The following is a 14,428-nucleotide window of genomic DNA, read 5'->3' as shown; positions in this document are numbered from 1 at the left end:
CCATCGTTATACACACCTGTGCTTCGTCAGACTCACCTGGACTCCATCACCTCCCTGATTACCTGCCCTATATATGTCACTCCCTTTGGTTCCTTCCCCAGGCGTCACTGTTTCTATTTCATGTCTGTGTTGTTCGAGGTTCTTGGTTTTGTGTTATGATGTTTAATTTATTAAAACACTCTGCTCCCTGAACTTGCTTCCCGACTCTCAGCGCACATTGTTACACAGATGAACTCGTGGATAACATTTACAGGTACGCTAGCATGACATATTGATACCATGTGTTGACATTTCTCTGTTTTCAGACCAAACTGTGTGAATGTGCTGGTGACTACCACCCAGCTGATCCCAGCCCTGTCCAAGGTCCTGCTCTACGGACTGGGCTCAGCTTTCCCTATAGAGAATATCTACAGTGCCACCAAGACAGGTGAGGCAGTGTGCTGCACTCGATATGGATACATAGATTATCAGGTGTTAGAGTTAAAAAGAGAAACTGATCGTCTCAGGGAAGGAACACAGTTGGGTCGATTGACAGTTGGGTTGATTGACAGTTGGGTTGATTGACAGCTGGGTTGATTGACAGCTGGGTTGATTTGTTTTCACACTGTCGTTGGAAAAACTGTAGTGTATAACAATTTGTATACAAGCCTGTTTACTATCTACCAGCTGGCATTGTGCAATCTGTTTACTTTCCTGACATTTTTACCAAAAGTGTTATTTTAATTTGTTTACCCTTACGTTTAGCACTTTATATGAATGTAAGGTTTATTTTGAATTGTACACATTTGCAGCTAAAAGCTGAATTGCAGCATACGTACTCCTACCAAAGTAAAAAAACACACACAAAAAAAACACGTTTTTTAAAGTTCCTAGTGTTTGAGACGTAGTATACAACATTACAGTTTCACAAAGTCTTAATTAACACTTCATTTTGTAACAATCTGAACACACTTATGTGTTACTCTTAATCATATCAACCCTTACCTATTCTCCAGGGAAGGAGAGTTGCTTCGAGCGTGTGGCTCAGAGGTTTGGTCGGCGAGCGGTGTACGTGGTAATAGGGGATGGAGTGGAGGAGGAGTCTGTAGCTAAGAAGGTGAGACACGTGTAACCAGGAAAAGGGGTGGGTGGGTGCACAATATATTTCCCTCTGCTTTATTTTTCATGCTAGCGAAAAGACGTCAGATCAAATCTAATATCCCCCCCACATATATTATTTCAAACATTTGCTTATAATTTGAAAAACAAAAATAATGTTTCTATCCTAAAGCATGGAATTGTGTTTGGTATTAGTTTGACCAGTGACGTGGGTTTCTACCCTTTCCTACACACCATAAGATTGTATTAGCTCGCTGAGCTTTGTTAACTTGAGCGTGGCTCACTGAGCAATGTTAGCTAGCTAGTTACATTAGCTAGCTAGTTTAGCCAGTGTTCAACATTTTCAACATATGCATTTGTGTCTTGCAGAAGAACATGCCCTTCTGGAGAGTGTCGTGTCGGCCTGACCTGGAGGCTCTGAGTCATGCACTGGAGCTGGACTACCTCTAGTGGGCACTATCCCATCATGCCCTTAGCCACTTCCTGCCTGGTGATGCCACTTCCTGTCCAATGGACCAATTTGGGGTTGAGGGCGGCGTCAATTCACCACAATACAGAAGCCAAGAATAAGGGACCAATCTTTGTATCTTGCAGGGAATCGCAATTGTTACTGGAAATATTATGTGCTTTCATCCTTTTACACAGAGACTTTTACATATGAAAGGTATCCCACTTTTCAACTTTAGAGCGTTGCACTGAAAATAACAATCTAGGTGATATAAGTGCATTTTTCCTTACATGGAGGATGAATAGTTGTGTTATGTGCTCACTTTTCTTATTAGGAATGGGATAGATAAGAGGACATTGTTAAAGGGCAATTAGGCCACTCTTCAACCTCATTTCCATTATCTCCAGCACCATACCAGAGTCTAGATATGTGAAAACGTATTTTTTTAATGATCTGTGGTTGAAAGTTAAGAAGAAAGGTCCTAAAAAAGATTATCTGTAGCATCACAGGCGAGGATTAAAAGTAAGAAAAACAGTGATTATCTAAACCTGCAATGAGTTTCTAGCCAGGGGGAGGATATTTTCTTGCTCCCCATGTCACTGCGAATCTCAGTGTTTGAAAATCACTATTTTTTTGAAATAAGTTTAAACTTTTGATGATGTCATCGGGTAGAACTATTTGTTTTTACAAAATGTAGAAATGCACTGTTTTCACATATAGTATGTAGACACTGATATTGTGCTGGACATTTTTATTGTCCCCATCATAAGGTGCACCTGTGTAATGATCATGCTGTTTAATCAGCTTCTTGATTTGCCACACCTGTCAGATGGATGGATTATCTTGGCAAAGGTGAAATGCTCATGAATTTGAGAGAGAGAGAAACTTTTTTGTGAGCATCGAACATTTCTGTGATTTTTTATTTCAGCTCATGAAACATGGGAACAACACTTTACATGTTGCATTTATATTTTTATTCAGTATAAAATGAGGGTTATGAATGAGGATTGGACATTACCAGCAAGTTATTAGAGATAGCTAGATCCTACCTTGACTCAATTGTTTCACATGGCTTTTTTGATAGAATGTCAATTTATAGTATAACTACGGCCCCAATAGTAGATCTGTCTCATTTAGCAGGTTATTGAATAGTCTAATATTATGAGCTGAGACCTAAAAAAGTAATAATGGGGAAAGATTTGAGCAAAACTTACCAGCGACAATTATCATTTTTTGATGAGATAGCATCTCCTTTCCTAACATCACCATAACATTTAATGCATAGTCCATTGCCCTATGATATGTGTCATTAATCATTTCATTTAATATCCTATTCATTTGCAACAACCATTCTTATGCAGTCTATATAAACCGGACCACATACTCCCAACCCTACTGAAGGTGCCATACCTCTTCTGGATGATGACATTTTCATCTAATATACCAAAAAATGAGAAGTCAATTATCTTATCCATTCCGTGCCCTTTTATGAAAATAAACTATAAATTGGTAAGAGCAGCTAGGCCAAGATGTTCAGACAGACAGAGACCAACAGCATTACTAAAACTAACAACATCTTAATGAATGAGTATGGAAACGAAGCAATCCTTTGACAAAGCACAGGAAAAATCAACTATCCATACCTTGTCTCTTTCCCCATATACATTTGTCTTGGAGAGGACTTAGTCTAGAGATTGAATCTTTTTATTAAGGAACACATTTTCTGCTTTATAAGTTGCTGGGTGTACATTTGTTGTCATCTTTCTCCATGAATGTTTATGTATAACTTGTATGTAAGGAAAATGCTACGATAGTCTTTGGACTTGCATGTGCCTATTACACTGTCAGCTTAGCTATGATCTGTATATAAGGTTTTATTGTTTCGACGGACAATTATAATAGATTAATAAAGATAAATTAATTACATTCTGAGAAAAGTGTATCTTAATTCAGATTGAATGGCTCACTGACGACACATTTTAACTGTATTCCTGAATGTTCAGGTAATAGGTCTTTGGACGCTCTACTTATTATATATATATCTTTAAATTAAATATTAAAACATACAATATACTTGCAGTGAAGCCGCTCAACAACTACATCATACCAGTCATCCAACAGATTCCCATTCAGAGCCACACACAGAAGCATCCAGGGTCAAGGCCCTGCTCGAGGGCACGTCGACAGATCTCCCACAAGGTCAAAAACGGGGACCTGAACCAGCGACCTGCAGTATAAGCCATCGACCCAAGCTCTCAACAGCTGGGCCACCAGCCCTCCAAGATCATCCCCCACAGTACCCCGTGACCTGCCACTCAACCATCCTAGAACCCCCCCCCCCAAATTCACCAACAAAGACGATGGAAAACAGAAAAAAACAATGCAATAAACTAAAGACATCAAGGACAACAAAAATCATAACAGCAAGGCCAATTGAATATGTTTGAGTGCATGTATGACACTTTTTACATGTGTGTGTCCATGTATGTGCACTTGTGTGCATTTGAATGAGAGTTTGTGTACATGCATGTCATTAGCTGTACCAACGCTGCCCCTCAGTGTCATTCAAACTTACTTATTCTTTTGTTTTATTTGGACTTTGACCGTTATCTTTGACCGTCATTCTATCCGCCACCCAGCAACTCCACTCCCATTTGTCTCCAATTCCATATCCGAAACCTCAGCCAATCCCACCTATCTCTGTTGGCCATCCTCTTTGGATTTATACACACCATATATCTTTCAATTATGCTGTGATGTTCAACATACAATTTGAATCTATCTAATTGAATAGAATCCACAGATTGTGAGTTGAAGATAAATACTTTTACTAAGAGTATTAGTATATCAATAATTAACTGACCAGGTCTCTTCAGATCTCCCGACAATGCTATTTCTAGGGTCAATTTTAGATTAATGTTATGGTTTTTCATAAGGGTAATAACAGAACAAATGGTCTATTGAATCTGTATCCTCACAACAAAATCTGCACAGCTGCGATTATTGTATGCCCCAAATATTCAACATTGTTTTGGTGTCAAGAATTCTGTATGATAATTTTAGCTGAAAAGCACGAAGTCTTGAATCTTGTGTCCTTTTATATATCAACTCATATAAAATCAAAATGTATTTGTCACATGCGCCGAATACAACAGACCTTACAGTGGAATGCTTTCTTACAAGCCCTTAACCAACACTGCAGTTTTAAGAAAATACAAACAAAAAAAAGATTTAAAAAAAAGTAAGAGATAAGAAAAACAAATAATTAAGAGAGCAGCAGTAAATAACAATAGCGGGGCTTTATACAGGGGGTACCGGTACAGAGTCAATGTGTCAATGTGCAGGGGCACCGGTGTCGAGGTAATTTGAGATAATTATGTACATGCAGGTAGGGTTGTTAAAGTGGCTATGCATAGATAATAACAGAGAGTAGTAGCAGCAGCATTGGGGGCGCAAATAGTCTGGGTAGCCATTTGATTAGCTGTTCAGGAGCCTTATGGCTTGGGGGAAGCTGTTTAGAAGCCTCTTGGACCTAGACTTGGCACTCCGGTACCACTTGCCGTGCGGTAGCAGAGAGAACAGTCTATGACTAGGGTGGCTGGAGACTTTGACAGATTTTACAGCCTTCCTCTGACACCGCCTGTTATAGAGGTCCTGGATGGCAGGAAGCTTCGCCCCGGTGATGTACTGGGCCGTACGCACCACACTCTGTAGTGCCATGCGGTCGGAGGCCAAGCAGTTGCCATACCAGGCAGTGATGCAACCTGTCAGGATGCTCTCGATGGTGCAGCTGTAACATTTTTGAGGATCTGAGGACCCATGCCACATCTTTTCAGTCCCCTGAGGGAGAATAGGTTTTGTCATACCCTCCCTCTTCACGACTCTCTTGGTGTGTTTGGACCATGATAGTTTGTTGGTCATGTGGACAGCCCCATCGATGAGAATGGGGGTGTGCTCGGTCCTCTTTTTCCTGTAGTCCACAATCATCTCATTTGTCTTGATCATGTTAAGGGAGAGGTTGTTGTCCTTGCACCACATGGTCAGGTCTCTGACCTCCTCCCTATAGGCTGTCTCATCGTTGTCTGTGATCAGGCCTACCACTGTTATGTCATCAGCAAACTTAATGATGGTATTGGAGTTGTGCCTGGCCATGCAGTCATGAGTGAACAAGGAGTACAGGAGGGGACTGAGCACGCACCCCTGAGGGGCCCCTGTGTTGACGATCAGCGTAGCGGGTGTGTTGTTACCTACCCTTACCACCTAGGGGCGGCCCGTCAGGAAGTCTAGGATCCAGTTGCAGAGGGAGCTGTTTAGTCCCAGGGTCCTTAACTTAGTGATGAGTTTTGAGGGTACTATGGTGTTCAACATAGTGTAGCGCTGTAGTCAATGAATAGCATTCTCACATAGGTGTTTATTTTGTTCAGGTGGGAAAGGGCAGTGTGGAGAGCAATAGAGATTGCATCATCTGTGGATCTGTTGGTGCAGTATGCAAATTGCAATGGGTCTAGGGTTTCTGGGATAATGGTGTTGATGTGAGCCATTACCAGCCTTTCAAAGCATTAAATGGCTACAGACGTTAGTGCTACGGGTCCGTGGTCATTTAGGCAGGTTACCTTAATGTTCTTGGGCACAGGGACTATGGTGGTCTGCTTGAAACATGTTGGTATTACAGACTCAGACAGGGAGAGGTTGAAAATGTCAGTGAAGACACTTGCCAGTTGGTCAGTGCATGAGTACACGTCCTGGTAATCCGTCTAGCCCTGCGGCCTTGTGAATGTTGACCTGTTTGTAGGTCTTACTCACATCGGCTGCGGAGAGCGTGATCACGCAGTCATCCAGAACAGTTGATGCTCTCATGCATGTTTCAGTGTTACTTGTCTCGAATCGAGCATAGAAGTTATTTAGCTCATCTGGTAGGCTGTGTCACTGGGCAGCTCTCGGCTGTGCTTCCCTTTGTAGTCTGTAATAGTTTGCAAGCGCTGCCACATCCGACGAGCGTCGGAGCCAGTGTAGTACGATTCAATCTTAGTCCTGTATTGATGCTTTGCTGTTTGATGGTTCGTCGGAGGGCATAGTGGGATTTCTTATAAGCTTCCAGGTTAGAGTCCCACTCCTTGAAAGTGGCAGCTCTAGCCTTTAGCTCAGTGCGGATGTTGTCTGTAATCCATTGCTTCTGGTTGGGGTATGTACGTACAGTCACTGTGGGGACGACATCCTCGATGCACTTATTGATAAAGCCAGTGACTGATGTGGCGTACTCCTCAATGTTATCGGAAGAATCACGTAACATATTCCAGTCTGTGATAGCAAAACAGTCCTGTAGTTTAGCATCTGCTTCGTCTGACCAATTTTTTATAGACCAAGTCACTGGTGCTTCCTGCTTTAATTTTTAGCTTGTAAGCAGGAATCAGGAGGATAGAGTTATGGTCAGATTTGCCAAATGGAGGGCGAGGGAGAGATTTGTACGCGTCTCTGTGTGTGGAGTAGAGGTGGTCTAGAATTTTGTTTACCTCTGATTGCACATTTACTATGCTGATAGAAATGAGGTAAAACTGATTTAAGTTTCCCTGCGTTAAAGTCACTGGCCAATAGGAACACCGCCTCTGGATGAGCGGTTTCCTGTTTGCGTATGAATACAGCTCATGTAGTGTGGTTTTAGTTCCAACCTCGCTCTGTGGTGGTATATAGACAGCTATGAAAAAAACCAAATGAAAACTCTCTGGGTAAATAGTGAGGTCTGTAGCTTATCATAAGATACTCCACCTCAGGTGAGCAAAACTTTGAGATACACCCTGCACCATGGAATTGGTACGTCAAAAATCTCTTACCAATTTTTTTGCAATATGTTTGGCACAGCTGTCAACATCCTGGTCCTCAAATGAAACTGGTATACTTTCCTATTTATGCGATTTGTATTCCTCTGCCAGTTTTGATCCTTTAAATTGGGCAGACAGATCAGTTCCCTACCACCTCCCACTGCCACCTGCCTCCTCCATTTTTAGGTTAATGCTGTAATCAATTGGCTGTAATCTGAGACTAGAATCTAGTTATGGTAAGGTTTGAAATAGGTATAGCCAGTTACAATTATAATGGTTTAGTAGATTATATACAAAAAAATCAGTCTTTACCTGGCTAAAACAAAAGGAATATAACATATACTGTTTACAGGAAACTAACTCTACATTCTTATGTAACGGAGCATTTCAATCAGTGACTTCACTTGCTCTGAGACCTTGAAGTAGTAGTTCCCCTTGCTCTTCTGTGGAGCGATGGGTAACGATGCTTCGTGGGTGAATGTTGTTGATGTGTGCAGAGGGTCCCTGGTTTGCGCCCGGGTATGGGCGAGGGGACGGTCTGAAGTTATACTGTTACACTTAGATGAAGTTGCGTGGAAAGGGGTGGTGAAATCATTTTCTGTCATGGACAAAGGAACTCAAAAGGTGTGTGATGAACAAAAATTTCGATCTGAACGTGCAAATAGTCAGGAATGACTCGCAAGGAAGGTGGATCCTTTTGAATATGAAAGTGGGTGATAAAAAGAGACATGGCTCATTAATCTATGTGGTCCAAATTAGGATGATCCATACCTCTTAGAAAATATTTATACCAATTTATTGAATTTACAGGCAACAAATGATCAAATCATTATGGTAGGAGACTATAACACAGTGTTAAGTACCTCAATGGACGGTAAAGGAAATCACTCTACAAACTATCATCACCGTGCCCTTATGGAAATCACAAATATTATGGACACATTAAAAATAGTGAATATTTGGAGACTAAAAATCCCTGACCTAGTGAGATATACATGGAGGAGACTTAATCAAGCTAGTCGTCTTGACTACATTCCTGTCTCTTTCTTTCATCAAAGTTTTTAAAAGTATTGATAGGAGACAGAATGCGATCGGAGTCTACGTGCGTAACATGAAGTGAGTATAGCTTTAATATTCAGGATGATAATTGGAATCCATACTGTATCACCATCATTAATATATATATATATATATATATATATATATATATATATATATATATATATTGTTATATGTTACCTTTATTTAAATAGGCAAGTCAGTTAAGAACAATTCTTATTTACAATGACGCCTACACCGGCAAAACCCAGACGACGCTGGGACTGGGACCAATCACGGCAGGTTGTGGTACAGCCTGTTGTGGTAAAGCCATCATAGTTGCATCATAGTTACATTTAACATACTTTTCATAGAAAAACACATCCGAGTATTTCATAGCAATTGACTTGTCACATGATTATGAAAGAGACCTTGCATTATTATAGAAACGGGTTCACTACAGTACAAATGCATCCCATAAAATGTTTTATTATTCCACAACGTCCCTGTTCTGATATCTTCCCATTGCTTGCTGTAAACATAGATAAACATGTAGACAAAGACATACAAAAGATATACAAACAAAAAATGCTCTAGACAATAGAGAATGAGAGAGTGAGAGGAGAGAGGTCAAGTGTGTGTGTGTATGTGTCCATATGTGTAAACCAGCGGGTAGAGTGTGTTTGTGCACATATCAACTTCATAGTGTTCAGATATTTTTAGTCCCCATAACTTTTCCCGTAACCTGACATCCCCATAGAATTTAGTACCACCATGGTGTTATGGAGCTGTCTCTGAAGAGCTGTCAGTCTATAAAGAGTTTGTCTACAATGAGAAAGGCACGCTTAAAAAACCTTTCCCTCTGTTGCCTCTGTACAGGATACAGCCTCTTGGAGAAATGGATCATTCAGACTGAGTTTGAGACCTTTAAGCTCCCTTCCCTTGCTTTTGATCAGCTCCTTTTGTTGGTAGTGTTTAATTTTTGCGTGATCGGTCGGGGACCCTTGGTCTTGTCGCTGCGAGCTCCACGTCTGTGCACTCGGTGGAAAGTCACCTTGTTTACAGTCTCTAGAGGAAGTCTCAAGACAGATAGCATGAACTCTCTGATCGCTCCCCTTAGATAGTTTGTTAACCATTAAATGAGGAATAATTATACAATATTTAATACAAGGCCTGTTATTAATGATGTACATATAACAGTTATTTCTAATATGGTTTATACATAAAACATATTTACTAATGCTAAATGAATACATGAACCAATTACATGTAATCATGTATTAACAGTTTATTAATTAAAATATTACGCAACAATTTGAAGGTCTGCTTAAATAGGTTATAAGCTATCTAAGCAAACCTTCAAATAAATTAAATATGACCCATTGGCAAAGGCAAGTTAGTGAAATGAGGGTATTATCTAGGCTTGTACATTAAGTATATGACCAGCAAAGGTGTGACAAACATCCCTCTTGACAGCACCAGCCCTTTTATTTCAAGATGCCATGATTTGGACACATTTTTTTAAACAAATGGAAGAAGATAATGTAGTCATATTCAACCAGAATACATTAAAACCAGGCAGATAAAATTATTAGGTCATGTATTTAACAAACTTGATTTTAGATCTTCAGGACTGTAAATGACAAAATGTGGGCCAATAGCACCCTCAAGCGGATGCTTATTGCACTGATCTGAACATAATGTTTGGAAATATTAACTTTAAAATGACACCAACCACCAATATTCTCCCCAAATATAAACCCATTTAAAAGTACAATGTGTAAAAGAGAAGAGCATAACATAAACATGTGGTAAACATAAAAACTGCACTGGAGTTAGTCTCTCAAATAATGTACAAAAAATAAACATCTAATAACAAAAATGATTTCATAAAACATTCTGTAAACACAGTTTGGTTAAAATAAGGCTTGATTCAATCCGTTTACCCGAAGTCCACCGCTATGGCGCGCTTAAAATGTAAAGGTCATTTCCAATTGAGCCGACATATGCAGCGTTTACCGTGAATGCAGTCTCATGCGAACGCAGTAACAATGCCTTTAATATTCAATTGCGCTATTGCCCTGAACATCAGCGATACGTATTGAACCAACCCCATAGTCTAAGCAAAAAAATGATATTTGGAATGTTCTCCTGAGAAAATGTTGCATTCAAGGCAGGTTTTGTAAGGAGAAAGGCAAGATTCCCCACATACCAGTTATAAATCCTCTTAGTATCTAAGTATGGTGTGTCAGTGTGGCACAGTGTGGCACATACTGTGAGACCACTGGAGAAAGCACATACAATCAGAAGCACTTGTGTTCTATTCTAACATTTCCCCGGTGATCCAGTATAGTCCTTTACAAATCACGTTCAGGTGGAATTGATTACATCATCCATTCTTGTTTGTAAGTCACAGTAAATTTCCAGGTCTCCACAATCTGTGAGAGGAGTATCTCGTCGGGGAAGGAAGCCTCCACGTCAGGAGGGACTTGTACTTCTTTGCGGTCCATGTATGCAGTCAAAGTCTCTTTGACACTAGAATGAGAGAAAGAAGACAAAACAGGTTGTGATTTCAGACCTCGGAACTGTGTCTGTAACGCAGGGAGTCAGGAGTCAGGAAGCAGGAAGCAGGTGCAGATGGTGATTTTAATAATACCGAACATGGAGTGTTACAAAAACAATTCTGAACCAATACTGCCTGAAGAGTGATGCTAGATAAAGGGGGTAGTGATGGAGTCCAGGTGTGGCTAATGAGTGTTCCCAGGACCGGTGGAGAGTAGACCGGGGACGTTGAGCGCCATAGAGGGCGAGCGGGAGTAGACGTGACAATGTTGTTCAGTCAAGGGGATCAAATACCATCAAAATATGTGAAGTCACATCTGCCTTTCTTCGACATTAGATCTGCAACTTTAGCCCTCCCATTGTGAATGTGGCTTCACATCCAAGGCTAATGTATGTGTTTGGTAGCTGCATGTCACATGCACTTAAAATGCAAATGTCCCTTTTCATGAAAAATGAGAGTTACAATGATGCTTTGGAATTGGAAGACCTCGGGAGTAGCCCCTGTTCCCGCCCACACTTGCTGTCTATCCTCGGGAGTAGCCCCTGTTCCCGCCCACACTTGCTGTCTATCCTCACCTCCAATGTGGTCCATAGGTATCCGAGGCACGAGGGCTCTCCAGGTTCAGCAGGAGGAACTCGTGCATCTCCAGCAGCCAGGTGTTGATGTTCCCCACGGTGATGAAACCTTGGAGCAGCTTCTTCTGCTCCTCCTCCAGGTGCTTCTGGTACTCAGCCGAGACCCCAGAGAATGGGTCCTTCAGGAGGGAAGATAGAGGAAGGAATCTCAGTTATCCAGACCAACAGTGGTATCATACAGAATGACTGGGAATCAACCCCAATGATGGCGATAGATTCACCCTTCCTCATCTGTGCAAATCGTTACTTAAAATTGACCAAAGTAATATGTTAGGGTTGAAAAACACTGAAACATCTCTCAGCAATGATTGCAATGATAGAGCCGGCGAGTTCTTTTTAGGATGATTGTGTCACGTATTACTACAGTATGTGTGATAAGCTGTTGGTTACCCTCTTCAGACTCTTCAGCATGTTCTCTGATTTGAGGGAAGAGAGGAGCTGCCACAGAGCCACACAGTGCTTCAGACTGCATCTGCCCAGAGCCTAAGGAAATGGGGCAGCACAGAGCACACACGTTAGACTACATGTACGGAATACTGGCAACATGACTGGTACACTGGATACAACGCAGATCTTTTGAATCTCAGTACAGTAGGACCTTAGAGATAAGAACACATTAGAAGGGAGGTTTGCAAGTTCAGTTGACCAGGCAGTCTAACTCTTAGGTTTGTATCTTAGAGGTTGTACTGTATTTCTTTCTAGCTCATCAATCTGACACACAATATCAAATAAACATGGTCACCTTTAAGAAGTGTGGTTCGGTCTGCTCGCTCATCCTGAGCGTGTCCTCCAGGTAACGCACCAAGGGCATGTGGGTGTCTCCCCCAGTCATGGACAGGAAGCCCAGAGCCAGCTCCATAGCCTTCAGGGCATCACACACCTCACTGTACGACTCCAGATCCCTGGACAGGGCTGTGAGGGTCAGGGACGGCAGACGCTCCTGGGAAAACAACGATGACATTGTACCACTGAAATGTGATATGTATTCACATGACGTCACAATGGTGTGTCAACAAATACAAGTAATAATAATGCTTCCGTAAAACTTACCTGAGACACTTTTCCTTTCACTGTTTTCAAAATGCTTTCGTAATCTCTTTCATGTCTGGTGACCAAAATCGGGATTCCCTGAAAGTCAACACATTGGATTCAGTAAGTGATGCATTGCTTTCGTTTTTCCAGTCATTTCAGATCTGTAAGCACCAGAGGGTCTGGGGCCTTAATTAGAAGCCAGGACTCACAGTTAGTGTGATGAGGGGTTTGCCCTGCAGGAAGCGGGTTAGGACCTGCTGCTGGATCTTGGGAAGGTCGTACTCAGACAGGGTCTCCTTGCCACGCTCCAGGCTGTACTGGCAGTTTGACAGCACCAGGGGCAGCAGGTCCTTCTCCACTTCATAGCGGATCACATGCAGATCTGTCAGCTCTGACAGACTCACCTTGTAGCTGTTGGAGCAGAAAGTACTTTGAGACCTTTTAATATCCCTGGATGAACTGGCTGACGGCTGTGCAGTAAACAAATCCAGTGTTAGTTCCAAATAGCTTTCATTTCCATTCTACCTTAAAAAAATATATTTTCATTATTGTGTTTAGAGTCAAGGTTGGGGGTGGGTGGGGTTTGTTTGGGATGGGGGTGGGTGGCATGGGAGGGGTGATTGGTTCCTTGGCAGTGCTGTACCTGGTGTCTTCCCCAGTGTGGCGGTCCACAGCATGAAGCAGCTCATTGTGCAGGGCCACCAGGTGACTGAGCAGAGCGGTGGAACACAGGCCTGGACCCTGGCGCCGTGGCAGGAGGTACTGGAGGTCACTGTCCTGGTCCAAATTATCCTTCCAGAACTCTTCTGGGATCTTTATTTCACCTGCACATCCAAACACACAAAGTGAAAAAAATGATGTCCAAAATTGTTCCCTATTGCCTACATAGTGCACTACTTCCAACCGGGGCCCTATGTAGAGAATAGGGTGCCATTTCGGGCACAGACAATGTTCCAGTTGTACGGCCAACTTTGTCCTGCTTTACAGAGGACTGTAGTCAAAGAAGGGTAACTCACTGGTGGCTACTGACAATCTGAGCAAGTTCCATGTATTCAGGAAGATCTGGATTCGTTTCTCATAGCACACTCTCATCGGTGCTGTTAGAAGACAAAACCCCATAAATTATATCACTCAATTCTGCTTTTCATAAATTAGTCTCAAATTGGCAATCGACAATAATATGATGATAACTATGCTGCATATCGCGAAGGATGGATCATTCTGATGGACAGTTGACGTTACCTGACTGTTTCTGGATGAACTCTCTAATGGAGTCATTCATCAGGTCTGATGACCTCTGGAACCTTTTCACCAGACTCTTCTGCAGGGCCAGGATATCTGGAAGGAACCTCACCAGCCGGAACTCTGCCTCCTGCGAAAATTCCCAAAGATATATGGAAAATGCAGGAGATCATGAGTTAAATGTCACAGACTCACTCAGAAACTATGCAAAGATGCAAGATTTAGAACATCTATTTACAATAGGAAGAAAGAACACAGGTTTCGTGACGATTACCTTCTGTAGGAACCTCCATAGTAGAGGGAGCTTGTCCTTTCCGTCGTTCTGCTCTACGATGTGGGTGAGGCTGAGTAGGGACACCCTCTCTCTGCAGCTCCACACTCCTGAACAGTGGACCTGGGAGCCCCGAGGTAGCGAGGACAACGGACACTCATCCCCGAATGTCACCCTCATGATGAAGTTAGAGGAGACACGCGAGTCATTTCTGATTGTGGCATTCACCTCTCTCAGCCGCTGGTCAAGATGCTGTGATGTCAAACACACACAGGTATGTACACA

The 14,428-nt window shown here is 42.0% G+C and overlaps 2 protein-coding genes across 7 annotated transcripts in view; one reads left to right on the top strand and one right to left on the bottom strand.

Moving 5' to 3' along the window:
- eya2 (EYA transcriptional coactivator and phosphatase 2) overlaps positions 1–3,472 on the top strand; it is a 57,011-nt gene extending 53,539 nt beyond the window's left edge. For all 3 annotated transcript variants that reach the window (XM_036984140.1, XM_036984143.1, XM_036984142.1), the window contains exons 14-16: positions 306–427; positions 996–1,096; positions 1,468–3,472. In XM_036984140.1, the coding sequence (XP_036840035.1) occupies positions 306–427; positions 996–1,096; positions 1,468–1,548 (304 nt within the window). In that variant the 3' untranslated portion in view covers positions 1,549–3,472. The remainder of the gene's footprint in view (positions 1–305; positions 428–995; positions 1,097–1,467) is intronic.
- A 6,391-nt stretch (positions 3,473–9,863) lies between these two features.
- LOC110528546 (E3 ubiquitin-protein ligase rnf213-alpha-like) overlaps positions 9,864–14,428 on the bottom strand; it is a 55,570-nt gene continuing 51,005 nt past the window's right edge. For all 4 annotated transcript variants that reach the window (XM_036984136.1, XM_036984137.1, XM_036984138.1 and 1 more), the window contains exons 56-65: positions 14,147–14,395; positions 13,873–14,002; positions 13,647–13,727; positions 13,274–13,454; positions 12,840–13,041; positions 12,649–12,726; positions 12,341–12,538; positions 11,989–12,081; positions 11,539–11,717; positions 9,864–10,935 (exon numbers count right to left, since the gene is read on the bottom strand). In XM_036984136.1, the coding sequence (XP_036840031.1) occupies positions 10,785–10,935; positions 11,539–11,717; positions 11,989–12,081; positions 12,341–12,538; positions 12,649–12,726; positions 12,840–13,041; positions 13,274–13,454; positions 13,647–13,727; positions 13,873–14,002; positions 14,147–14,395 (1,542 nt within the window). In that variant the 3' untranslated portion in view covers positions 9,864–10,784. The remainder of the gene's footprint in view (positions 10,936–11,538; positions 11,718–11,988; positions 12,082–12,340; positions 12,539–12,648; positions 12,727–12,839; positions 13,042–13,273; positions 13,455–13,646; positions 13,728–13,872; positions 14,003–14,146; positions 14,396–14,428) is intronic.

The sequence above is a fragment of the Oncorhynchus mykiss genome, chromosome 7, assembly GCF_013265735.2.
Source record: "Oncorhynchus mykiss isolate Arlee chromosome 7, USDA_OmykA_1.1, whole genome shotgun sequence".
In the NCBI taxonomy this organism is placed as follows: domain Eukaryota; kingdom Metazoa; phylum Chordata; class Actinopteri; order Salmoniformes; family Salmonidae; genus Oncorhynchus; species Oncorhynchus mykiss.
The sequence above is the reverse complement of the archived record's forward strand: the minus strand, read 5'-3'. Positions and strand labels throughout refer to the sequence as shown.